The sequence below is a fragment of the Castor canadensis genome, chromosome 2 (assembly GCF_047511655.1).
Source record: "Castor canadensis chromosome 2, mCasCan1.hap1v2, whole genome shotgun sequence".
In the NCBI taxonomy this organism is placed as follows: Eukaryota; Metazoa; Chordata; class Mammalia; order Rodentia; family Castoridae; genus Castor; species Castor canadensis.
The window spans coordinates 25,581,634-25,606,945 of NC_133387.1; the positions used below are offsets into that span (position 1 = coordinate 25,581,634).

At 47.8% G+C, this 25,312-nt stretch overlaps 2 protein-coding genes across 7 annotated transcripts in view; both read left to right on the plus strand.

The window, feature by feature from the left end:
- The first annotated feature begins 306 nt into the window (after positions 1-306).
- On the plus strand, positions 307-10,324 carry Prrt4 (proline rich transmembrane protein 4). Of its 3 annotated transcripts, none has more exons than XM_074063825.1 (5): positions 307-2,426; positions 2,519-2,623; positions 2,972-3,097; positions 7,958-8,032; positions 9,219-10,324. In XM_074063825.1, exons 1-5 carry the CDS (start codon positions 1,661-1,663, stop codon positions 9,752-9,754), a joined length of 1,608 nt encoding a protein of 535 aa, XP_073919926.1. In that variant the 5' UTR covers positions 307-1,660; the 3' UTR covers positions 9,755-10,324. The 3 variants fall into 3 exon arrangements, with proteins under 3 accessions (XP_073919926.1, XP_073919934.1, XP_020038443.2); XM_074063833.1 differs by having other exon boundaries at positions 7,958-8,184; positions 9,219-9,540; XM_020182854.2 differs by having other exon boundaries at positions 7,958-10,324.
- Positions 10,325-14,693: 4,369 nt separating this feature from the next.
- Positions 14,694-25,312, plus strand: part of Rbm28 (RNA binding motif protein 28) — a 57,327-nt gene continuing 46,708 nt past the window's right edge. For 3 of the 4 annotated variants that reach the window (XR_012444570.1, XM_074063852.1, XM_020182858.2), the window contains exons 1-8: positions 14,695-14,926; positions 18,718-18,876; positions 19,192-19,286; positions 19,689-19,764; positions 20,204-20,296; positions 21,224-21,295; positions 23,176-23,341; positions 23,508-23,650. Coding sequence is in view for 3 of the 4 variants with exons in the window: in XM_074063852.1 (XP_073919953.1) it covers positions 14,809-14,926; positions 18,718-18,876; positions 19,192-19,286; positions 19,689-19,764; positions 20,204-20,296; positions 21,224-21,295; positions 23,176-23,341; positions 23,508-23,650 (922 nt within the window). In the remaining variant the exon portion in view is untranslated. Of the gene's footprint in view, positions 14,927-18,717; positions 18,877-19,191; positions 19,287-19,688; positions 19,765-20,203; positions 20,297-21,223; positions 21,296-23,175; positions 23,342-23,507; positions 23,651-25,312 lie in introns of all 4 variants that reach the window. The other variant, XM_074063860.1, reaches the window with a different exon arrangement.

The window sequence follows — 25,312 nt, forward strand, 5'->3', positions numbered from 1 at the left end:
CCCGCGCTCGCTGTGGCTGATAGGCAGCGTTGGGTGAATGAGAGCGCGCGTGGGGCTCCGGCAGCCAGGCAGCCACAGCTCGGCGCTGCTGTGCGCGCCCGCCTGCCAGCTCGGGTAGGGGGCGGACCTCGGGCGGCGGGCTGGGTGGGTGAGGGGAGAGGAGGGAGGGCGCGGGAGCTAGGAGGGAGGGCGGCCAGAGCACGGCTGCCGCGGAGCCCCGGCGCGGGCGCGGGGCCGGGAGCCGGGCTCGCAGCCAGGAGGCGGCACGGCGGGGAGGGAGCGCGGAGTGCGGAGCCCGAGCCGGAGCCGGAGCCCCGCCGCCCGCCTGGTGAGAGCGCTGCGGGCCGCGGGCTGGGCTGGGGACAGACACGGGGCAGTGGGTCGGCGAAGCTGCGGTCATCCGGACGAGCAGAGGGGCATCGGGGAGTGGGGCTACGGATCTCCAGCAACCGGAGAGAACCCGTGAGACTCCTCGGAGCGTTGTTCCCCCGGGGACGCCGCGATTGCCCCCTTCTTGGGGGACTTGACCGAGGACACCCGCCAGAGGCGGGGAGCAAGAGGAGCAGGTTGGAGGGTCCACACTGGCGGAGTGTGAGTGTGTGTCTGCGAAGGCTGGGTGGGTGTGTAGGGGCGTGGGGGGATGACGGCATGGTGTATGTCTGTACAGTGCGAATATGTGTTAGGGGTGTGTGCGCCCCTGTCTGTATACGCTCTGTGTGTGTGTTTAGAGGTGGGAGCTCACAGAGGTTGGGTCTGAACCCATGTAGAAGGGGAGGGGCTCAGTAGGAGGGAATATGTGTGTGTGTGTGCAGGAGTGTGTGAAGGGTGAGTGGGTGAGTGTGTCACGGGTGCTAGGTGTGGCTGTGTGTGTGATGTAAGGGTGCCGGGTGCACGTGTGTCCCTGGCTCACCTCCCTTCCTCCACCATATGTGTGCCTCGCATAGAGGGGAGAGTTCTGGGGAGAGGGTGTGAGTTGCTGCAGCTGCCCCTTGCTTGTCCAGCTCGCCTGCCTGGCCTCCTCTCCCTATAAGTCAGAAATGGCCAAGCGGCCCCTTCCCCAAATACTTCCAGGGTCTTGAAGGAGGGAGCGGACCAAGTCCCAGCAAAGAGGGGATGGAGCTTTTGCCAGACTAGGGACCTTGCTTCTCTGGGCAGCCTTCTGACTCTGCCAGATCACTCACAGAAGAGCTTTGCCCCTCCTTGGGTCTGTTCTCCAGTGATAAATCTCCGACTGGGGCTGTAGGTGGGGGTCAGAAGGATTCAGAAGGGTTTGTTTGTTTCCAGCTGCATTAGTGGAAGTGTGCTTGGTACACAGTGCGCCTCAGTGGATATTCGAAGAACGCAGGAAGCTGAGAAAAAGGGGTGGGGGGAGGAGGGACAGAGTGCATCTGGGAGTCCAAGTCCATTCTCTCTGCTGTGGTTGAGGATGAAGGCAGCAGGTTGCAGTAAGATCTCTGTCCCCCGTGTGCAGGTGTTGGGGCTGGGGGTCAGGGTTGGGGAGAGATGTGTACTGGAGCCTGAAGGTACAGGTAGGAGCTGGCACAAAGAGCCATGATGTCTCTCTCCTTGGGCAGAATACTTTGCATCCTGCCCCCACCACCTGCTTCCCTGTGATCAGAAGCCTCTGTCTGGGGCATCAATCCTGGGAAAGCAAAGGAGGATGGCAGCAGACTCACAGGGCCTCTCCTCCCTCCAGGACCATCCAGGACTGTGCTCAAAAAGTGCTGAAGAAGTGAGAACCCTGCCACCAGGGCCCCTGAGGCCAGGTGGGGCCATGGCAGGGCATGGCTGCCTGGGGCTAGGGCTGCTCTGCTGGGTCCTGCTTGCTGTTCCTGTGGGCCCCCAGCCTGCCTCCTCTACCCCAGGTGCCTCTCTCACCACTTTGACCCCACCACCACAGAGTGAGGCCTCTATGCTGTCTCTCAACCTGGGACTAAACTTCAAATTCCATCTTCGGGGACCTGCTGCTGTCTGGGGGAGCCCTGTGACAGAGACTCAGCCTCTCTCTCCTGGTCCAGGCCAGGAGTCAGGGGAGGAGGTGGCAAGTAGGCTGAGGACTGACCCCCTTTGGGAACTGCTGGTGGGCTCTCTGGGAAACTCCTCCTCAGAGTGGGGCTCTGCTGAAGGCAGCTCTACACCCTGGGCCCCTTCCTGGTTTCCTGAATCCACATTGCCCCATTCTGGGCCCACCAACAAGCCCACTGCTCCCTATCAGCCCAGGATGGGGACCATGACCTGGGCCACTGCTCTTATGGCCACAGCACCTCCATCTAGTATTCCCAGGCCCCAGCAGAGTGAGCTGGAGCTGAAGTTTGATGTGGCATTGAGGGCAGGTGCAGCCCCCACACTCGGGCATCGAACAATACCCCTCCTGCCCAGTCTGCGGGCCAGCCTGGCAGAGATTGCTGGACGCCTGGGACCCTTTGGTGAGTACCCACTGCATCTGACAAGAGCCCTGCTAAGTACCCACTGCCCACTGGCAGGTAGGAGGCAGTTTCAGCACAGACTCCTTTCACAGGGTTCTTTGGCACTACTCTGTCCCCACTCCAGAACTTCTCAGGCCTGAGTCCCCCAGGCACAACAACACCCCCAAACTCTGCCACCAGAATGTCAGATTCTCCAGGTGAGTGTTCATTTCATTGTAACAGTTGTGGGATTCCCCACTCTTAGGTGTCATGCTAATGGCTGACCAGCACCTCTCTTCCTGGACCCAGGGGCCTGCGTTGCTTCTCTCAGGCCCTAGGACAAGGGCTACTGCTCCATGGAGCAGCCTTCTCTTTGCTGTATTGACTCTTATTTTGGTGCTTATAGCTTAGCTCACAGGGTATATGGAGTTATCATGTGGTTACAATTCTTGAGACAGTGACTTCTTTAGGGCAAGTTCTGGGGAAGGACAGGATTTTCTCCAAATTTCCAGAGGCCATAGCCAACTGATAGGATGGCATTGGAGCCCCATGTGTTCCTGTTACAGGGTTCTTTAGCACCACTCTGTCACCACCCCCATCTTTTGTGGAGAGGAAGCTCTCAAGCCCAAGCCTGCCAGACCCAGCTACTTCCCTAAGCTCAGCTACAACTGAGACAACACAGATGCAACATGGTAAGTGTATAGTTCATGTGAACTTGACATTCACTGAGCACTTTCTACATACTAGTCCCTCATCGGTTTTTTGGGACCCTTTTACTTCATAATCAAAATCACCATTCTCTTCATCATCACTATGGAAAAATGTACATTAATGATTTAATGTATTGTCCAGGAAGGTCCCACACAGAGTTAAATAGTAGTCCTTTGAGAGGTTTGCAGTCTCAGGCAGAGCAGAAGGGGGACAGACAGATGTGTCAGGGACAAACAGCACAGGAATGCCTTCATGATTTTCACAACATCTCCACTCACCCCACCCTCACTCTGGATGCCTGGTCTGCTTCCCACTTCCACCCCACCCCAACCTTGGGATTTTCTCCTCTGCATCTGATTGGACATGACATGCTGTCAGATATAGGCAGAACTGAGCCCTTTATTGGGAAGACATTGAAGAGGAGACCATGAGCAGAAAGATGCCATCTTCATTCAAAGAAGCCTTTCAGAACATGCATGTAGACAAGCGAGTGGTACTGGGGGAAGACCACAGGCTCTGACATCTTGAGACCTGGCTTTCAATCCCTTCACTCACTTCCTAGCTGGTCACCTTAGGCAGGTTATTTAACCTCCCCGAACCTATATTTTCTCATTTGTCTACAGTTTAATAATGGTACTCATTTTGTCTGGAAACTGTAAAGCTTTCAGATAATGTAAACTTTAAAAAATTTTTTTTCTCTGTTTTTTCAACTTTTATTTTTTAATAAATTTTTATTAGATATATTAATGTAAACTCTTGGCATTGGGCTGGACACAAAATAGAAGCTGGTTAAATAGTACTTGCTCATTTTGTTCTTCTCCCCCATACACCCCAAATACACTTCCAGACCCAACCTTGCAGACATCCTGATCCTGCCCCCAGGCAGTGGTAAGAACACAACCCAAGGATGGGTTGCTCAGGCAGAGGTTCTGGTAGGTGAGGCCACAGGAGAGACTTCCAGGCCCAGCTTTGCTCAGCTAAGGGTTTGAGGAGGCTGTGAAATCCCTCTGCCACTCTGTAGTAGACTCAGCATCCATAGCCCTGATCCTCTGGTTTCTTCCAGCCCAGACTTGACATCACCTCTGCCTTTCTGGTTCCCTCCAGCCTCCATCACAGTGCTCCTCAGTGGTGGGTGAGGAGCCAGCCAGCCCAGTTACTGTGCAGCAGTTGCAGGATCTGCTGTAGGTGGGGGGGCAGATCTGTGCAGCCAGGATGTTGGCTGGCAGTCTGTCAGCCTGGGTGACAGCACTGGCCAGGCAGGTTTAATGAGTCTGGACAGTATCAGAGGCAGCCCAGCCCTGCCCTCACCGCACTCCTCACTGGTGGCTGCAGCTTCTTCCTGGCTGTTTGTCCTGGATAAACCTAGTAGGGTCACAGTCCTCTTGGGGAAAAGGTCAACCTTTGCTTATAGCCAGGAGCATGTAGTAGAAGAAGAAGGAGCAGCAGCAGCAGGAGTGTCAAGCAGCTGGGGAACAAACAATCTTCTGAGATTCCCCTGGGTTTTTCTAACCTGCGTGCTTTCACCTTGGACTCCTAAGGCTTCCTTGAATTTAGTCATCTTTCCCTTGGACAGAGCTGGTATTTAGCCCATCCATACCCTAACACTTGTAGTGGGCCATAACAAATCAAAGGACTTTAGTACCCACTTCTACTCAGTCACCTGTGGCTTTCCTTTACTCCCTGACCACCTTGGCAGGCTCAGTTCTGATTGCCCAGCACCTGGGCCATCCAGTTGTTAAGTATTTTGAGTGTTTCTGCTACAAAGAATATCAGTCCTCCACAATCCTGGAGGTGGGGGTGGGGAGATGGATGGGTCTAGCATCCAGAGTGGAAATGCGATTCCCCAGCCCTTTGATCTGGGCAGCTGTTGGATAATCAGGTCTGGCTTTTCCATGAACAAACTGGTCCCTCCCCCTCCCAGCCAGCTCCTGCTTCACCAGTTACTCACATTGACATTCCATCTCCTCCCTCACCCCTGAGGTCAAGCAGGGTCACAGGGCCAGAGTGGGACCTCCCTGGAGGGATGGCCTGCCTAGGAGGGGGATCCTGGGAAGGCAGGACCAGAAACCCACTATCTTCTGGGGAGAACTCAAAACTGTTTCTGGGGAAGGAAGTTGCAACTGGGGACATGGGAGGTGAGGTCAAATGAATCCTTCAATGGCAGAAGCTCTGCTTTCTCCCACCTGTCTCCACCCACACTTGGCTCATTGGGGTAAACCAGGCATGGTCTGACCCCTGAAAGCAGTCTTCCTACTTTAGAAATCACATCTCCTGCTTATTTCCTGGCTTTATTCCTATTCTGGATTCTTGTGAAGGTTGAAATTTGCTCTAGTTGCTATAGTGTTTGGAGATGGAGATGAGAGATGGGGGTTCCTATAGCCCACAGGTAAGAGGTGAGGACGGAGGAGGGCAGGGCACTGCCCTCTGATCATTGCACTTATCTATACAGTGAGTAGAGAGGAGGGAATGAGGAATGACAGGCTAGGGCACACTGTGGGCTCCTGGTCAGGACCTCCCTACCTCTCTTCAGAGCTCACAAAGGCCAAAGAAAGACCAAACTAACCTTGCAGTGGGTGAGGCTATGGCATCAGAGGGGAGCAGAAAATGAGAAGTTAGAGTGTATTTATTTAATTCTGCCAATGCCAGGCTAATTCCTTTCACCCCCATCAGCACATTATCTGTTGCCAGTTGAATGGCTTCTCATTTAACTGATGGTTGCTGACTTTATGAGTGTTGAGGGGTGGTTACACTATCAACATGGTGGTCTTCAGAGGTCATAAAACTAAGTCAGTATGAGGATGTTCACTCATTTGAGTGATTGTTGTCTTTCTAAGCAAGTCTACTATGTGCGAAGGGCTTTTAACCCAGACTACAGCTTTCAGTTAGTTAAACCAAGAACTAGTATGAGGCCAGAAGTGGTCATACTCATGCACACCCAAACTCAATCAGTGATGAATGTTAGCTGACAAAAATCATGCCAGACACCACTATATACGGAATGATTTTTTCACACCTGGGCACTCTATTATCCTCATAACTGTCATCTGCAGTAGGCAGTCTTCCTCAGTTCAGATTTGAGGAATGCGATGGAATGAGAGGCAGGACACACATGCTACCATTTGCAGTTGGCAGAGGGCTGTGTATGTTTAATTTTCTGGCTGCTTCCTCTTTGCCCTCCCTAGTTACCTAAGTTCATCTTCCCCTCCCTTCTCTCCAGAGCTGTTTTCTGGCCCCCTCAATTTTTTTTCCTTGTTCTCAGAGCTGCTGGGAGAGCAAAAAGGGCTGGAGAGGTGGCTCAAATGGTAGCGTGCCTGCCTAGCAAGCGCAAAGCCCTGAGTTCAAACCCTAATACTGCCAAAAGATAAACATTTTTTAAAAGCATGCTACTTAGAGCTGCTGGGTTTTGTCTGGCCCCAGCAAGTGCTGGCACTGCCTAGGGGTGATGGTACTCCCTGGTCTTCCTGTGTTGTCCAACTGGGGCCCGGCCAGCAGTTAGGGCAGTGTGATCATCAGAAGACCCTCCCTCCTCATTCTACACCTGTCTCCTGTCCTCCCTACCCCCACCAGGCTGTCCCTGTCCTTCATCACCACATTTTCTTCCTCTGTCTTGATGAGTCTGTGAGATGGGAGTAGGGAGAAGTCAGATTCCAGCATATTCCTGCTGCCTTATCTTGGGGAAAATCCCTGAATCTAACTCTTTCAAGTTCTGTTCTTGCTCCAGGAGAGCAGAACCAGTGGTCTTACTCCTCCCTTCTCTTAGTTGACTGCCCTGTTCCCCAAGGGATGTGGGAAGATGTTGGAGTACAGGATGGGGCTGGGGACTGAGTTAACAAACCCCAGAGCTCCTGAGGGGCTCACTTACTCAGGTGGTATCTTATCTTACTATGATCTCCCCAATTGTTCCTTTCTGAGAGTTCAAGGATACCCTGTGAGACCCAGAATAGTTAATCTCAATATCACCTTCTCTTTGGTTTTGGCAGAAAACCAAAGGGGTATCTGCGTCAAGACCCTTAGAACAATGGATATGTGGGTGAGTCAGGATAAGGGCCACAGTCACAGGTCAGCTGAGAATTGAGATGTAGCTGGAAGGAAGGCAGTGAATGATAGTGTTCACCTTAGAGTGCTGGGTACAGGAGAGAGTTTTACCTCTTCCCTTTCTCTGTGTGTCTGTATACTTGTGCATGTGCATTTCTTGAGCCATTGAAAAAGGACAGGAGAAACATCACCTAGCACCAAGATGGGAGTTAAGAGTCAGGGGTGTAGGACAAGAGACAAGCAAACTAGTGTTATGAAGAGGATTGGAGTAGAAAGAGGCTCAGATCTGGATTCTAGTTGCATTCTGCCAATTTGTGACCTTGGACAGGTCACTTTACCTCTCTGCAGAGCCTCAGTATATTCATCTAGCAAATAAGAAGAAGATATTCAATGAATATCTGCTCAGTGCCAGCACTTAGGAATGGAGATTCAGATATGAGCAAAGGGAACAAAAATCTTGTTCTCACAAACTTCCTTTCTGGTGTGGGGATTGGACTGGAGGGGGCATTCACATTCTTTCTGTCCTGAAGTTCTGGACTTGTGACAGAACCCCCCCCACCCCTTTTTTCAGTAGAACACAAAGTAATGGAGGGAAATGAACAAAGGACTGGGAGAGGGAGAAAGATGAGAACTGAGGGGTTGGAATGGGGGAGGGGAAGATAAGAGGTCAAAAGGACTGTGAGTCTCCTAGATGTTTTGATGGATACTCGGACTGTCTTTCAGGTTACTGGCTGAGGGCTGGGGGTGGGGGTGGGGATGGGGATGGGGCTGTACCATTGCCTCATACAAATGTTCTTTGCCCACAGACTCCACCATCCCCACCTCTGGTCCAGATGAGCCCTCTCTTGCCAGCCTTGGAAACCCTTCAGCACAGCCCGAATGTGAGCCAGAGCCCTGCAACAAGGGAGGGATGCCCGACCGCGAGGGGCAGCCTCCTGCCTCCCCACTGCCCCTTTTCTTCTTGACCCTGGAGGCCGACTGGGCAGAGGCCAGGGCTCGATGGGGGCTGGCCTGGGAGGCTCACGTGTATGGCGCAGGCGCCCTCTTCGGTCTGGTGGCCCTGCTGGCCCTGCTGGCTCTGGCCCTCTTGCCTTGGCGCTGCCCACCCGGCGCCCCCTGCCTGGCGCTTCTGGACCTGCTGCTGCTCTCGGCTGGGGCCACGCGAGCCTTTCCGCTCTTCTACGACGCCTATGGACACCGCGATCGGTTGCCTGCACTCGCCTGGCTGCTCCTGCAGGACCTTCCGCTGCCCTGCCTGGCCGCTGGCCTGGGACTGGCCTGCCTGTTGCTGGCCCGGCCGCGCCCACCGCGGTGCCCCGCCGGCCTGGCAGCGTTGCTGCTCCTGGGGCTGGGGCTGGCTGCCGCCGCCGCCCTGGGGAGCGCTGCCCACCGCCCGCTGCGGCCCCTACGGCTCGCCTCGCGCGGTCTCCATGCCTTCCTCGCCACGCTCCTGTCCGGGCTTCTGCTGGCGCTTTCCTGCTGGGGGGGTCGGCGGCGGCGGGCCGGAGCGCCCCTGGGAGGGTCTGGCTTCAAGGGTGCCACCCCTGTGCCGCAGGCTCGCAGCCCTTTCGCCCCGCGGGAGTCCTGGCGGCGTGCAGCGCGCACTGCCCCGGTGGCCGGCACCTTTGGGCTGCTGAGCGGAGCCCTACAGGGCTACGAGGTGCTGCTGGCCCTGGGCTACGGCGGCCAACCTGGCCTGGAGGGGCCCTGGCCGTGGTGGGCCTTCCAGCTAGGCCTACGCCTGGGAGAGGTGGGCGTCGCGCTCCCATTGGCCCTTCTGGGCCTCTACCCTGCGCTCTGCAGTCCCCGCGTGCCGCCGCGCTGCTGGGCCAAGCTCTTCCGCTTGTCCCCGGGCCATGCGGCCCCGCTGCTGCCGGGAGGCTGGGTCACTGGACCCCCGGAAAAGGAGCCCCTGGGTAGCGCCATCGCGCGTGGCGACGCGGAGCTGCTGCAGCTGTGTGCTCTAGCAGGGCCAGGCCCCGATCTCCTACTCCAGGGCGGTGGCTGCCTGGGCTTCGAAGGCGCGTCTGCCAAACCTACCGCATCCCCTGCCTCCTCCCCTTGCAGCGATTGCACCGTGGACTTTCGCCCGCCGTCTCCGATCAACCTGCGGCGCAGCATCGAGGAGGCCCTCTGCAGCGAGGCGCTGCTGGCGCCCGGGCTCTTCCAGGGCCCCGCCTTTGGGGAAGCCCTGCCTGGGCTCAGCCTCTACCGCACCATCTCGCTGGAAACCAAGCCAGAGATCGGGCCCGATGAGAGATCGGAGGAGTCCCCAGGATCCCCAGCGCCCCCAGAGCTCCCCTCTCCCGGGGCCTGGCCCGCGGGCAGCAGCGCTTCATCAGGTTCCCTGTGCGGACTCTCACGGGACAGCTCGTCCATGCTGCTATGTTCCAGTCCCGACAGGCCCCCGCGCTGTCCACTGGTCTGCGTCCTCAGTCCCCCGCGGCCCTCAGGAAGCAGTCCCAGCCTCCCTGCCTCAGGATCCTACCAGGCCCTGTCCCCACCCTCCCGCGACTCCCCAGAGCCTGCTCCTGAGCTGCAGACCGAGGAGGCCTTGCTGCAGGAGCAATTTCTGGATGCCTGCCGACAGATTGACGAGCTGAGCACGGGCAGCGATACCATAGACCTGTGAAGAGGCCTCCATCTTGCTGCCCACCATTCGCCCCTTTCTGGCGCCTGCTCTGTCCAAGACCTGCACACTGTAACCCTTTCCCAATCCTGCCTGGTTCAGATACCTCTCCCCACTTCCCCCGTCCAGGTGCCCCTGGGTGGGCGAGTCAGCAGCCAGGTTCTGTTGATTGGGAATCAGTGCCACCTTCTCTGGAGCCCTGGGCTCTGATGCCCTCAGCTGCAATTTTAGGCCGGCAGGACCCCACTTTCCTTGGCCTTCCCCAGCAATAAAGCTCCAAGGTGCTGCACTCTTGACCACCACTCCCCACTCTGGTGCTGAGTGAGAGGGGCTGTCTTCAGAAGATCTGGGGCCCTGCCTCAGCCCTATACCCACTTCTACCATGCCCAGGAATTCCAATCCTGTGGTGAGTGAGACTCCCTGTCCTCTACAGGGGCCTTCCCCACGGAAGGGTCCATGCCCCATCCAAAAGTCCTTACAGCAGTTGGGTGGGAAATGAATGCTTTCAGAGTTAATATATCAATAAAATATTTTCAGAGGAGAACGTTCTGATCTCAGAAAAGCTTAAATAGGGCCACAAAAACAGTACCTCCACCAGAAGTGGAAGTGGAATGGGTTTGCCTCAGACCCCAGGGTCCTTCCCACAATCCCAAGAAGTCTTGTCCTGTGGCTGGGATGAATGAGGTTCCTGGAAGACCTGTCTGACTCTCTGGGAAGTAGCTTTTCATAGGGATGGAACACAGTCCTGAGAGGTGGGGCAGAAAATCTTCAGTCTTTGGTGGAAATGCTTCTTTCCTAGAAGCCTGGCTTTAGGTCCTAGTAGACAACTGGCTAGGGACTAAGTGATAAAGTTTTTCGTGACAATGCAAATGCGCACTAAAAAGGCCTGATTGCCTCAAGTCATATTCTCCAGCATTCCTCCTGCCACATTCCCATAGTTTGGGATTTTCAAAGAGGAAACTGCCTATCTTCACTTACCAACAGAACCTCTTCATGTTGGGCTCCCAACCACCCCAGCCCCTTCCCCTGCAAAACTATCATTTCCTGAGGGTGCAGATTCCCTCTGGGGAAAGTCTGTTTCCAATGTCTACCCTCATTCCCCAGTCCCAGCCCCAGCCCCAGCCTAGCACCCAAAGCAGAGCTCACAATGCAGACAACCAGGATCATATTTGGCTACCAGCCATTCCGTATCCCTTCTTGCCTAGAGCATTTTGCTTGGAGTTCTATATACTGTGCATTTATCATTTGGCTACAATGCAGTTGTTCAGAGTGGCACAAAAGCAGGATCTTGGATTAGGTCTGAAAGTGAAAATCTGACAGTGTTTTGGCAAATGTCCTGCACATCACAGGAAGAACTGCAGACACACACATATGAAGCTCAAAGTGGAAAAACAGGAACCCAAGTGCTATGTCTTCCAACTCTGACCATCAGCTGGTGGGGATTAGAGAAGGGAGGCTAGGAGCCAAGAGGGAAGCAGGCAGGAAGGCCAAGGGGGGCCGGGCCACTGGCCAGACCAGGTCCAATGCACTAGTGGGAGAATTCAAGTGCTGTTCTCTTTGCAGATGGTGCTCTGTCTTGGCTAAAAGGAGATTCGAGGGCCTTAGCCCTCAGAGGAAGGAGGGGAGCCAGGGATGTCTGGGAGAGAGTCCTAGTGGGGAAAAGAAATGGGAGGTGGTGGTTCAAGTGAAGCTGAAGGATGGGCCTGGAATGGTTTTGTCTGTGTCTCCTCCATTACCTGGCTCAGCATGGCTCAGAAATTCTTGCTGCATCGTCACTCTGGGCTGGGGCCCAGAGAACTGCCAGCGTCCTAATTACAGGCATTTCTCACTGGTGTCGTAGTGGCTGTAGCAAGCCCAGCATTGGCACTGCGTTGTGTCATGCAAGGGGTGCTTACTGATCTGAGAAATTGCTTCCCTTCTTCCTCACTTTCCCTTCCATCTGCCTCTCATCTGCCTCTGCTCACACCCAGCATCTCTCTGTCACCTTTTCCTCACTCTAGTCCTGGCCAGCTGCTCTTTTTCTCTCTCACTCACTCCCATCAAGCCCCTTGAGTTCATGCACACATACCCTCCCAACAGTGAACTCTAAGCCCCAAGTACCCATTCCATAGTCAGTCTATTTCTCTCTCTCATACACATACAGTTCTTTTCTGTCTGGAATTTCTGAATAGGGCAGGTGAGGAGGAAGGTGTGAGGAAGTATTGCTTCATGCTTATCAGTCCCAACACTTTGTTGGTTTTCCTCAGTAAGAATTACCTCAGTCCTTTGACTTCATAAAGAGGCCAACACTTTGCTTAGTCCTTCCTTTTTGTCTTGTGTCTCTTTCCTTGCCCAAAGCAAGTTTTTCAGGAATCTATGTAGATCCTGATGCATCCATTCTGCAGTTCTAAATCTTGGTACTGTGGGGCCTGGCTGAGAGACAAACTCATCTACATCCATTCATTCATTTCCCTAAAAATTATTGAATCTTTACAATGTGCTAAGTGCTGGGGCTAGAGAGGTGAACAAGAAGGACACCAGCTCTGAATTTATGAAGTTGCAGTTCTCTGGGGGGAAAGGCAAACGTTAAACAATGAACCATAGAAATGATCACAAAAGCACAAGTAATTAATTAGAATTGTGAGAATTGGAAGAATAAGAACAATTCAGTGTTATAAAAGGTTTAGCTTGCAAGGAGTAGTGGAGCCAGAGGGATGGGGCCTGGAAGAGGCTGACTAGAACATCCTAGGCCTCTCTTACTTCCTTTCCAGGCTCCTGCACAGTGATGGATGAGGGGGCAGGCTGGCATTTATTTCCCCTGGAAGCCACATTGCAGGTTCCATGACTCTTGCTATTTAATAAAGAACACTGCATGTGTCCTCGGTAGATGGATGAGCAAATAATCCTGACTGAAGAGCCATGTGCTTTTCCTGATGTGAATGGATAGGGGGAGGCACGGGGATGGAAACAGATGGGGATCTAAGTCTGAACTAAGGGAGGGTAGAAAGGGTCAGTGATCCTCCTGAGGGGCACGGATTCCTGCATTGCAAGTAGCTGCTGCCCCCTGATGGGCATAGGGATATAGTTTGTTTTTGTCCTTTAAGGAAAATTTGCATCCAGAGTGTTTAGAACAGCATTTGTAGGGAGTGTTCCAGATGCATATTAGAACAACTTTCTCAGGTTCTCGTCTCTGTGCATACTATAGTCAAACTGGGAAGGGTCTCCACAGCTGGGGCCCTGAAGTTTACAATTATGTCTGTGGGGATGGAATTTTGACTCCTAAGATGGCGGTGAAAAGGCCAGGGGGAGAAGGAGAAAGAAGAGGGAGGAATGTGGAATTCCAAACCAACTTTGTTTAGATGATCCAGTTCATTTCCTTTGTCTATTCAACTCTCTTTATCTAGGATAGGATTAACCTAGGAGCTTTCACAATCTGTTTTGTATTTCAATGCCTTTTCTCCTGAATTATGTGTTTAAAAATAGCTGTGGGTTTTTTTTTTTCAAGTACATATTACTTAGAGTTAGCTAGGGCTTCATAAATCTGATTCTTTTACATTCTCTTTCTTCCCCATAGCTACTCATTAGTCTACAAATGTACTGAAAGTAGATGGGTCTTGAGGAGAAAGGGAACCTCACTTTACAGTGTACCTTTTATCCTTTTGCATTTCCTATCTACCATGCCGCTATTGTTTAAAAGCAATGACTTAAAAAGTGCCTTAGGTACTTTTTGTACCCAGGTACTCTGTGAACAGCCTTGCATATACATCAGTTCCTGAGCCCAGGGGATGGCAAACACTGTGCCAGGACTCAGGAGCACCTAGATCGTCCCCTGGCCAGTGAGACCTCTAAGCCTTGGGTCTGTCTGATAAGCAAACCTGAGGGAACATCTGTCTTTGGGTGGATCTGGGTTCTAGGTCTGTGTGTATAGGTTGGTGTTATGTTTGCTTTGGGTACATTCTCATGTGATCATAGAAGTGTGTGCTGTGATATATTTGTAAGATTTTTGTTGTTTTTTGGTGATGTCGGAATTTGAACTCAGGGCTTTGCAGCTAGGCAAGTGCTCTACTGCTTGAGCCACATGCCCAGCCCTATTTGTAAGATTTTTTTTTTTTGATAATGTCTGTCTTCATCACCAGACTGTATTCTAATATGAGAGCATGGACCCTGTTTTTTCTTTTTTTTTAAATTCCTAATGCCTGATACACAGTAGAAACTCAGAAAATGTTTATTGACACAATAGTTGTGTATCATCTGTGTCTATGCTTACTTTAGAAGCTGTAATTTGTCATCGAGTCCAAGGTGACATTTGTCTCATTCTCTGAGGGTATGAGAATTTCCCAAATAATGTATGTTACATACTTAGGCCCATGACAGGACATTCTGACTGCGGTTTCTGCATGTAATCTGGGAATCTGTGGAGACACTTCAGAAAATATTTATTGAACATCTGTTATATGACAGATCCAGGGTAAGGCCTAAGACAAAAATAACTTCTGCTTATCCCAATAGAAAGTAAATTGGGGCTGGGTGTAGTGGTGTATACCTGTTATAGGAAAGAAGAAGGAGGAGGAGGAGGGGGAGGAGGAGGGGAGGAAGAGGAGGAGGAAGAGAAGGAGGAGGAGGAGGAGGAGGAAGAAGAAGAAAAAGAAGAAGAAGAAGAAGAAGAAGAAGAAGAAGAAGAAGAAGAAGAAGAAGAAGAAGAAGAAGAAGAAGAAGAAGAAGAAGAAGAAGAAGAAGAAGAAGAAGAAGAAGAAAAGAGAGAAAAAAGACATGAGATGAGAAGGCGGGGAGAGTTTCAAGTTTTCCTTACAGTGACGAGGGCGGTGCTGAGACAGGGGGTGGAGCCGTTCTCAAGAAGCCACGCCCCCGGGACGTCATTATTTTCCATTCCGGAACGTTTCTTTCCCTTCCCACCATGTTTTCCTACGGACTCTTTTGAGAACGAGCACTTCCGGAGCCGCCCGGTAGTTTTGGCTTGGTTGTGCTGCTCGACTCGCGTGCGCTGGCCTGGTTGCTTCGGTTCCACGCGTGCCTCGGTTTCCCGGCCTCATGGCCGGCCTGACTCTGTTTGTGGGCCGCCTCCCGCCCTCGGCCCGCAGTGAGCAGCTGGAAGAGCTGTTTAGTGAGGTGGGGCCGGTGAAGCAGTGCTTCGTGGTGACTGAGAAAGGTAGGGGCGGGCGGGCGGGTGGAGGAGAGGGGCTGGAGGTTCCTGCGGGCGGGATGGGGCTTGTGCACTTCCCCAGACTTTAGGAGCTGTATAATTCTTTGCCTGTTCCTAAGAGAAGGCGCTGAAATTGAGTTTCTTTTCTAAACTGACTGTGCTTGAGATGGCCCATAGGGTGAGTTTGTGGAAGGCAAAGCATCCCGGTACGTTTCGATAGTGCTTTCCCTTTATTATTCGCGTTCACAGATACGATCTTATTTAGTAATGATAAAAATAGCTGACTTTTGGTAAAGTATCGGTAAGGCTTGTTGAGAGTCAGCACGGTCCTGAGTTTACTACAGGTTATCGCACTTAATTTTCTCAACAGTTTTACTGGATGGAGCGTCTAAATCCTGTTGTACAGGATTTAGGAATCTAGGATTTAAGGAAACTTAGTAGATAAGTAAGAAGTGGGTCCACAGTTTAATTATCAGACTTGGAACTCTTAGTCAATATGCTGTTCATTTGTCTCATTTATTGAACAAATACTTAGTGAATGCTTATTATGTTCCAGGGCACTGTTGTAGGTCTTTGGGGTGTAGCAGTGCACAACAGTACACCAGAAATCCTTGCTTTTATGTCATGGTGGGGAAGACAACCAGTAAACAAATAGGCCAACAATATAGTGGTAATGGTGATAATGCCAGGGATTTGAAACGTAAGTCAGACGTCCCGGATCAGGAGTCTGTGTAATGTGTATTTGAGGAGTGTCGATATAGCTAGGTTGGCCAGGGAGGACTTGACTGAGATGAGAGAGTAAACTTTTATGTCTTTCAGGGGGAAGAGCAATCCAAATGGAGAAAACAGTAAGCTCATGGCTACTAAAGTAGGGGTGTGCTTGCTGTATGGGAAGAGTAGCAGGCAGGCTGGGGTGACTGGAGGGAAGTGAGTGAAGGAAAGAGAATTAGGAGATGAGATCCAGTACTAAGTCAGGTAGGACCTTGCAGGCTGTTGCAAGGACTTTGGCTTTTACTCTGCTCTTGAAAGCCACTGATTATAAGCAGAGAGCAGTAAGCATGATCTGCTTTACATTTTGAAAGATTCTCTACCTGAGGTACTACTAATAGGACTATTGGAGACTAGGGGACCATTTAGTAGGCTTGCAATAATCTGAGAGTTCGTGGTGTTGGACCAGGATGTTAGCAGTGGAGGTCGGAAAAGGTGGTTTGAATATGGACAGTTTTTAACGTAAAGCTGAGAGGATTTGCCGATCCAGCAGATATGGAATATGAATAAAAGGAGTGAAGGAGTCCAGTCTTACTCCATAGCTTTTCTTTCTTTTTTTTTTTTTGGAATACTGCTATACACTTTACATTCTGTTCGATATGCATCACATCATCTAGTATGGAGGGTTGGCATGTATTAGAGTGAGAAAGAATTGTAATGGCTTTAGTTGTAGAAATATTCCTTCTTCTTAAAAGACTCATGGGGCACCCAGATAGGCACCTGATGTTACCCAGAACATAGTTTTAGCTCCCATGTAAGTCACCAGGCTATCTCTGTAGGTGGCTGCTTCTTTGTATTTCAAGAGAACAACTGGTGAGAACTGGCATCTTGTAGACTCCCCCTTACCCTCCATGGTATCTGAATATACGAGTAGGCAGCCTGATGTGTGCTAATTAATCACTCCATCTTTAGCTTTATTTTTTGGTAACAGAAGTTATTGTTAGGTTTGTCAACATGGCTCTGGTTGCTGTATAAGCCATGGCATCTGCCTGGTTGTCCTAAGTGTAGACATTAGCGAGTGAGAGAACAAGAGTTCTATATATTAATGTTTCTTAAGCTGAAGATTATTACCCATTACTGGGTCTTGAGTGGGTTGTGGCTAAAATTTTTAGAAAACAAAATAGAATAAAAGAACATCCATAGTAAAGGATGAGTATTTGCAAGCCTTTTATTTATTTATTTTTGAGACAGAGTCTTGCTATGTAACCCAGGCTGACCCTGAACTTGTGGTCCTCCAGCCTCAGCCTCCTGAGTGTTGAGAAGGTATGCACCACCACACCCAGCCTCATTTCAGTTTTATATAAAGAATATGTGTGTGTACAGGGTTCTGATGTATGTTGCATTCCTTACTGTGGATTGTCAAATAATTTGAGAAACAGCTGCTCTTTAGGGCCAGGCAGTTGTGTTCAGGAAAAATAGGCCAGTGAATGGAAATTGTCCTTTGAGTCCTTAGAATAGATTTCGTGTAACCTCACCTTAAACCTTGTGTACATGGTGTAAATCTTTAACAGTATCTCTTACTCCCCCCCCCTTTTTTTTTTTTTTTTTAATAAGCACTTTCCTTTCCAGACAGCTGAGATGTATTAGAAGGAGTGGGTGAGGTATAGGATGAAGTTTTTCCCAAAAGTAGTGGCATGCCAGTTAGTTTCTTTAAGATAGGATACTTTCACAGAGTTGTTGTAAGTATGTGATTTTATTTTGGCACTGAACTCCTTCACGTTTGAGCTGCTTTAGTTTTGGTTGTACTGATCAAGAAGGGCCCTGATTTTTCTTGTTCTTATTTTCTGAAAGGTGAGTGGGCAAGCTTTTGTGAGAAAGCGTTCCAGGAGAAAAGAAATCAATCTCCATGTCACAATATGCCATCCTGGTGCCAAGTGACCAGTTTTTGTGGATTAGCATCTTGTGTTACATTACATGCACTTCTCTTTCAAGTGTATTTGAAAGAAAAGCAGAGCTCTGTTGCTTCTGCAGTTAGTAGACAGATTTCTTGATCTGTCTTGTTCCTTTATCATGCAATAAATTACTTAAAATTTTACTATCAAAATATGCGAAACCAAAAAAAGCATACTAAAAAGACCAAGGTGGGTTCCGGTAATATTTGTATTTATCTATATCCTTGATCGTCATGTTCTTCTGTGGAGTCCCATGGAAAAACATGGGGCTGGTAAGAAGGAGTTAATTCAGCTACTAAAACCCTGTATGACATTCATCTACTTTCCTTTATCCTAAGTTATTCTTTGGAAAGAAGGGATTATACTATTCATTTTATCTACCTTGGAATGTACCAAAGATAAAATGAGGCCAGAGATTTACAGCAGCTTTGTAAAGTTTTAATTTGATAGTGAATAGCTGAGGCATGTAATAATGCTACTAAGATCTGCAGGTTCCTGAAGCAATGTTTATTATTTGAGGTTCTTTTGTCAGGGCCTCAGGCATTTATTGCTGATAGGTTTTAAGGAGAGACTGCATTATTTTGATTTTCAAAGTTAATCATATTTGCCTTTTCTACCTTCCCTGGTAGCCTTCCGTTCTATTTGGTATTGAGTTCTTTGGAAGCCTAGTGTATATCATGAATCCCCCATATCAGGGCAGGAGGAAGAAGAAGAACTGATAGGAAGATACCAAATTAGGAGGAGGAAGCCCAACAGTTTCTGAGCAAAGTGGGAAGGGGGCCACTGATGTCAGCCTTGTTTCTTTTCTCCCTGAAACATTATGTAAATTGATCACAGTACAGTTTGGTGGGATATCTGCTAGCTTAGGTTTGAGGATTTTTTTTTTTGTGGTACTGAGATTTGAACTCAGAGCCTTCACCTTGAGCCACTCCACCAGCCCTATTTTTGTAATGGGTCTCTCAAACTCTTTCCCCTAGCTGGCTTCGAACTGCAATCCTCCTGATCTCTGCCTCCTGAGTAGCTAGGATTATAGGCATGAGCCATCAATGCCTGGCAGGTTTGAGGATTTAAAAGTTCAGTGCTCTTTGCTTATGATTCTCTGTCCTTTTCATCCCATTCCTTTCCCTCTTGTTCTAGGGAGTAAGACATGTCGAGGCTTTGGCTATGTCACTTTCTCTATGTTGGAAGATGTTCAGAGGGCCCTCAAGGAGATCACTACCTTCGAAGGTTGCAAGATCAACGTAACCATTGCCAAGAAAAAACTGAGGAACAAGTCCAAGGAAAAGAGAAAAAATGGTGAATTTCTTGTAATTGAAGAGATTTTTCTCCCAGGGTGAGGAGGAACTCTGAAAATGAGAGAAAAAGGCAGAGTGACAGGGAAGGGGGTGTTCTAGAACTTAGAGCTCCTCAAGTTTCTTTTCAGTGTCCAAAATCATCTGGTGTGTTTTAGTATTCATTTTAGTCCTGTGCTTCCATCTCAGTCTGGAAAATCTGATGTTGCTGGATATTACATGCTTAACCCTATGGTAAATGCTATCTGTTACTAGTAGCTTTTTCCTTGTGATGTGTAACCTAGAAGTCAGTGCACAGACTTACTCCATGTCTCCATAGAAAATTCAGAGTCTCCAAAGAAGGAGCTGAAGCCGAAGAAAGTCAAAGCGGCAGATAAAAAAGCCAGGTTAATTATTCGGAACCTTAGCTTTAAGGTAAGTGACAGAGGACTAACTGCATGTTCTTAAGGCTATTGGAGCCAAGGCATGCTCATTGGTGGGACTCCTCACAAAGATGGTATCATTGGGCTTAATTCCTCCTGGGAGTGAACCTTAGCCAGTTAAATTGAGAAAATGGGCCTGTATGAGCAAGAACTGATGGTGAACTAAGTGTGAAATTCCTTCCCTTTGGGGAAGCTGCTACTGAGAAAGGGAGAACAGAAAAAGCCCTTATCTGTCTTTTTGGTCTGTATTCACAACTGTTCAATGTCCTAGTCTTGAAAGTAAAAAAGAAATAAAAAATTTCAAACTCCTTCCTATTGAATGAACTTAGTAGTCGATGTTTTATGTGTATTTTCTGTGATATTTCTCATTTTCTTTCTTCGTTTTTGGCTTTAGTGCTCAGAAGATGACTTGAAAACAATATTTGCTCAATTTGGAGCTGTCTTAGAAGTAAATATCCCAAGGAAGCCAGGTACTAGTACACCTTTATTTGGTGTGGCTTAGATTGATTATTTAACATGTCTTCTTGCATATTATTGAACTAGAAATACAGGCGTCATGTCATTCTCTTTGTGAGCCCTGGATGATATTTATGATGATATTTATGAAGTGTCTGGCACAGTACTGGAAATGAAAATCCAAATGATAGTGCTATTCTTTTGGTGGTATTCTTAGTTAGAACAGACTTAGTTTTAGAAGATTAGTTATTGTTGGTATTGATTTATTGCTCTCTCCAAGCATGAGTAAGGGTTCACTGAGCAAGGGGACATAGACCATTGCTTTGGGAGAGTGACCTCTTGGCTGCTTGGCAGGATTTGAGCTACCTTACCAGCTTGAATTTCTGTAATTTCCTTCTTTAGTATTCTTTTGGCTCCCCCGCTGCCTCTTAACTTTTCTACATTTGTATACAGATGGAAAGATGCGTGGTTTCGCTTTTGTTCAGTTCAAAAACCTCCTAGGAGCAGGGAAAGCTCTCAAAGGCATGAATATGAAAGAGATAAAAGGTAAGTTTTCTACACCCATCCCAGTGACCCAGGTATTTCTAGTATTTGGTTGAATTAGCACAGTAACCCACTTTCCTGTATGTTCATAAGCTGTTTATATTGTGGAAAGACTCATAGCTTAATACAGTAGCTGTTTCTTGGTGATTTTTAAAAAATTTTTTTATCTTTTCTTTTGGCAGTACTGGGGTTTGAATTTAGGACTGACTTCTTGCTTGCTGGGCAGGCACTATACCACTTGAGCCATGCCTCCAGCCCTGTTTCAGTGAAATATTTTTAGTACGTGATCTTAGGGATAAACTTGAAAGAACTCGTGCTAGGATTCTGTCCTTTATTTGGTAAGAGTGTCCTTTGAAATTCCTAATGAGTGTCCTGGAAATAATCACTGGCAGATGTAGCTTGGCTTCTAGGTTCCTCCTTCTTGTGACCTTATTCAGGGTCCATGGCTACTCTTGGTATTATCAGGTACTGTGCTAAAATAGGGGTTAGTCTGGAGACTTCCTAACTTCTGAGTAGGATACCCATTAATCCAGAATGCTTGTTTTGCTTCTTGCTAGTGTAACTGGAAACACTGTTCTAATCCTTTGTTTATTTTATCTTATCTAAGGTGTGGTGACTATGTAGAAAGGCACAATTTCTGGTAATTATTAAAATGGATAAGGATTAGAAAGTATGGTCAGTTACTGTGAACTTTTTTGTTTTTGTTTTGAAGCAGGGTCTCTTTCTGTTGCCCATATTGGCCCCCAACTCGTGATTCTCCTGCCTCTGCATCCCAAGTGGGAGCTTTATTTAAGGACCAGCAATCTCTGAAATTGCGTTTCTTTGTCTTTGCTGGTTCCATTGCAATATTTGATGAGTAGGAGTTGTTTATAGGAAGTAGGGATGTTGAAAGGAGGAAAGACTTTCTGATGCTACTTTTCTGTTTCACAGGGCGGACCGTGGCTGTGGATTGGGCTGTGGCAAAGGATAAATATAAAGATACCCAGTCTGTTGCTGCCCCAGGTAAGGTGTGGTAGTGTTGAGTAGGAGGGTTGTATGTCCTTGGTGAGAGGGTGAAAACAACTCTTGTATTTGTGCTAAAAGTGTAAGAGAACCTGTTTGTGGGTGGTAATATTGGACTAGAAATACCAAAATCACAAGAGTAGCCAAAAAGACAAGACAAACCATTCAGGGAAAACTCTATAAATTCCTACGGTCTTAGAATAGAAATGAACCAAGGGGACTGGGCACAGGTGCTCATATTTGTCATCCCAGCTACTTGAGAGGCAGAGATCAGGATGATTGCTGTTCAAGGCCAGCCCAGGCAAAAAGTTAGTGAAACCCCATCTCAACCAATAAATTATGCTTGGTGGCACATGCCTGTTACCCCAGGTACATGGGAGGATGTAGGTAAAAGGATCACAGTCTGAGGCTGGCCCCAGGCAAAAACCTGAGATCCTTCCCAAAAAATAAAGCAAAGTAGGGTGGAGAGCATGGCTTAAGTGGTAGAGTACCTGCCAAGCAAGTGTGAGGCCCTGACTTCAAGCCCCAGTATCACCAAAAGGGGAGGAGGGCGACAGGCATTATGTGTCAATTAATATTTGATTATCTGGCGATCTGGTCCCCAAACCAGAAAAGATCCTCAGAACAATCTTTTGAGCCTGAATCCAATCCTAGGATATAGGCATGGGTGAAAGGGGCCTGAGTTTATTGTTCTCTCTACTTGCTCTCTTTTCTCAGCTTTTCATAGGGGTATGATGAAATATTAAGATCAGAAAAACTTTTTTTTTTTTTTTTTTTGGTGGGACCAGGGTTTGAACCCAGGGCTTTGTATTTGCAAAGCAGGCACTGGCAAAACAGGTTCTCTACTGCTTGAGCTACACCTCCAGTTCATTTTGCTGTGGTTATTTTGGAGATGGGGCTTTTCGAACTATTTTCCTGGGCTGGCCTTGAACCACATCTTCCTTATTTTATTTTCCTAATTAACTAGGATTATAATCATGGACCACTGGTGGCTGGCTAAAATTTGAGTTTTATTTAGAAAAAATTTGAGTTTTATTTAGAAAACAATTAGCCTTTTTTATTTCCTGTCCAGTTGTAGGGATTGAACCCAGGGCTTTGTGCATGCTAGGAAAGTACTCTACCACTGAGTTTTACTCTCAACCAGAAAACAGTTGGCCTTTGAGCCAGCAGGGTCTCAGAGAATGTAAGTCACTAAGATTGAAGTTCATGACTGGGCCCCGGACTGAGCACTGAGCATTATTCTGGCTGTGGTGCACATGTGGTGGGCTGTTTGCAGAGCTTAGTCACTGCTTCTCTCCTTCCCGGGCAGGTTAGCCTTCAGGTTGACCTGATGAATGGGACAAACTGGAGAGGAATGTGGGTGACGAGGGTTTTGTTTGTTTCAGTTTTTTCTTTTTTCCCTCATATTTTCTCTAATTATATACAATCATCTCCTGGTGTATGTATGAGAAAGTGGTTCCAGGACCCCCCGCATCCCCCAGATACCAAAATCTTCAGATAATTCCTTATATAACATGGAGGAACTTACGCAATCCTTCCATATATTTTAAATCATCTCTAGATTACTTATAATACCCAATACAATATAATGCTATGTAAATAGTTGTATTAAATCGTTTAGGAAACAGTGACAAGGGAAGAAGCCTGTAAATATTCAGTACAGATGCAATATTTAAAAAAAATATTTTTGATCTATGCTTGGCTGAATCCAAGGATGTGGACCTGGTGGATACAGAGAGCTGATGGTATAGTAAAAAAAAGAAATAGGGAATTTTGAAAAACCAAACAAACTAGAAATTGTACTATTAGGTAGTGCTGTTAAAGTAACTGTGTTTGGGAGAGTAAATGAATTCCTAACTTTGTTTGATCTTCTCCCATAGGTGAGAAGATTCATGAACCTAGACATCAGCAATCAGTGAAAAGGAATGGCAGTTCCAAAGGAATGGAAGAAGAGGAAGATGGTGAAGGTGATGATGATGACGATGATGAAGAGGAAGAGGAGAATAAAGAATCAAAGGTGACCAAGCATGTGCAGATTCAGAAGAGGTAAGCTGCTCAGCCTGTTCGGAGACACTAGGGGAAGATAAGGGTTTCCCCTAAGAGCAAAATACTCGTCTCTCCTGCCCCCTTCACTGAAGAATTGACATGTGTAATGAAGTTTAATACGCCCCTTGCTAGCCTAGATCCTTAGATCTGAACTGTGCCATTACAGAGCTGTCAAGAGTGCGGCCCCCACAGAAAGCAGTGAGGAGGACCATTCTGACGATGATAGTGACCTGGAGGAAAGTAGCAGCATTGATGGTGGAGAGGGACTAGTGCAGAGTGACAGCGGCACTGAAGAGCAAGAAGATGAAGGTTTGCTTGGATCTTCACAAATGCCTTTACATTTTAAATAAGTTACTGGGAAGTGTAAATTAGTTCTGTCCAGGCTTCTTTTTAAGTAGAACCTTAAGTTCTATCAAAATTCACTGATTAAGTCCAGTGAATGATTATGTTTCTTCTGAAGTTTTTTTGTTTTTTTAATTTTTCTTTTTGCTTGCTCTGTTGTTTACTTTATTTTAAAAATGAGTTTGGACCCCAGTCCCACCCTCCCCCACCCCCAAAAAAAATACCCAAAATGAGTTCAGAGTAGTGTTTGAGGATTAAGACCCTTTCTTAGGGGATTTAAGACCTAGCTTAATGCTGAGGCACTACATTTTTCTCATGATCATCCAAGTTGATTGAACAACTGAATAAACAGGATGTATTGCATATTGACACCAAATAGGATTTTAAATAACTTTTTTGAGTTGAGATGGAGATAAAGAACTGTATAGTCAACTCAGGCTGCCATGACAAAATGCCACAGACTGAGTGGCTTAAAAGCAAGAAATTTATTTTCTCACAGTTCTGGAGTTTAGAAGTCCCAGATAAAGGTGCCAACTGATTCAGTCCCTGTGGAGGCTCTCTTCCTGGCTTGCAAACTACTGCTCTCTCACTGTGTCCTCCATAGCTTTTCCCTTCATGCTGTAGTAAGAAGAGAGAGAGAGACAGAGAAGGGGAGAGAGAGAGAGAAAATACAGAAAAACGAACTCTGGGTCATTCTTGTTCTCAGTTTAGAGACAATCTACTTTCATTCTATTGAAAGTATACTCCTTTCCTAATAAACGTCTCTATCATTTTCACTATAAAATAAATGAACTCTAGTCTCTTTTCCTTGTCTTATGAGGGCACTAGTCCTATCGGATTAGGGCTCCACCCTTCTGATCTCACTTTAATTATCTTCCCAAAGTCTCTGTTTCAGAATATGGCACATTGGGAGTTAGGGCTTCAGTTCTATGAATGTTTGGATACATTTTAGTTCATAGTAAGGACCTCTGGGAGAACTTTGTGAAACTACTACCAATCCCTATTGCTACCTTTCTTGAGAATAAACTTGTTTACTCAGGAAGGCAGGTTGTTAACAATGAGAAATGGCCAATAACTGGAGTTCTATGGTTTGTCTTGTGTGGACATTTTTATTCATCTGTTTTGCTTTTATTTCTGTAAGTCTGTCTTGTTTTAATTTGCCTATATCAGAAAGGGGAGGAAATAAACTCTTCTTATGAGGATAGCATGATAGTTACCTTAGAATCAAAGCTTTTACACTGAAGAGACAGAGAGACCCTATACTCCACAACCTAGGCTCATCTGCCTTTTACCATTCTTTCACCCAAAAAACTTGTAGAACTGATATATATGATGAGAGAAAATTGAGTTAATACAGTACAAGACTGGTTTCAATGACTCACACCTGTAAACCTAGCTATTTGGGAGGTTGAGATTGGGAGGATCAAGGCCAGCCTTGGCAAAAAGACCCCATCTTAACCAATAGTTGGATGCAGTGGTACACATCTGTCATCCCATGCTACCTAGGAGGTGGAGATTGGGAAGATTGCAGTTTTAGGGCCAGTCCAGGTAAAAAAAGTCTGTGAGACCCATCTTGACTGAAAAAAGCTAGTCGTGGAGTGTGTACCTGTCACCCCAGTGACGCCAGAA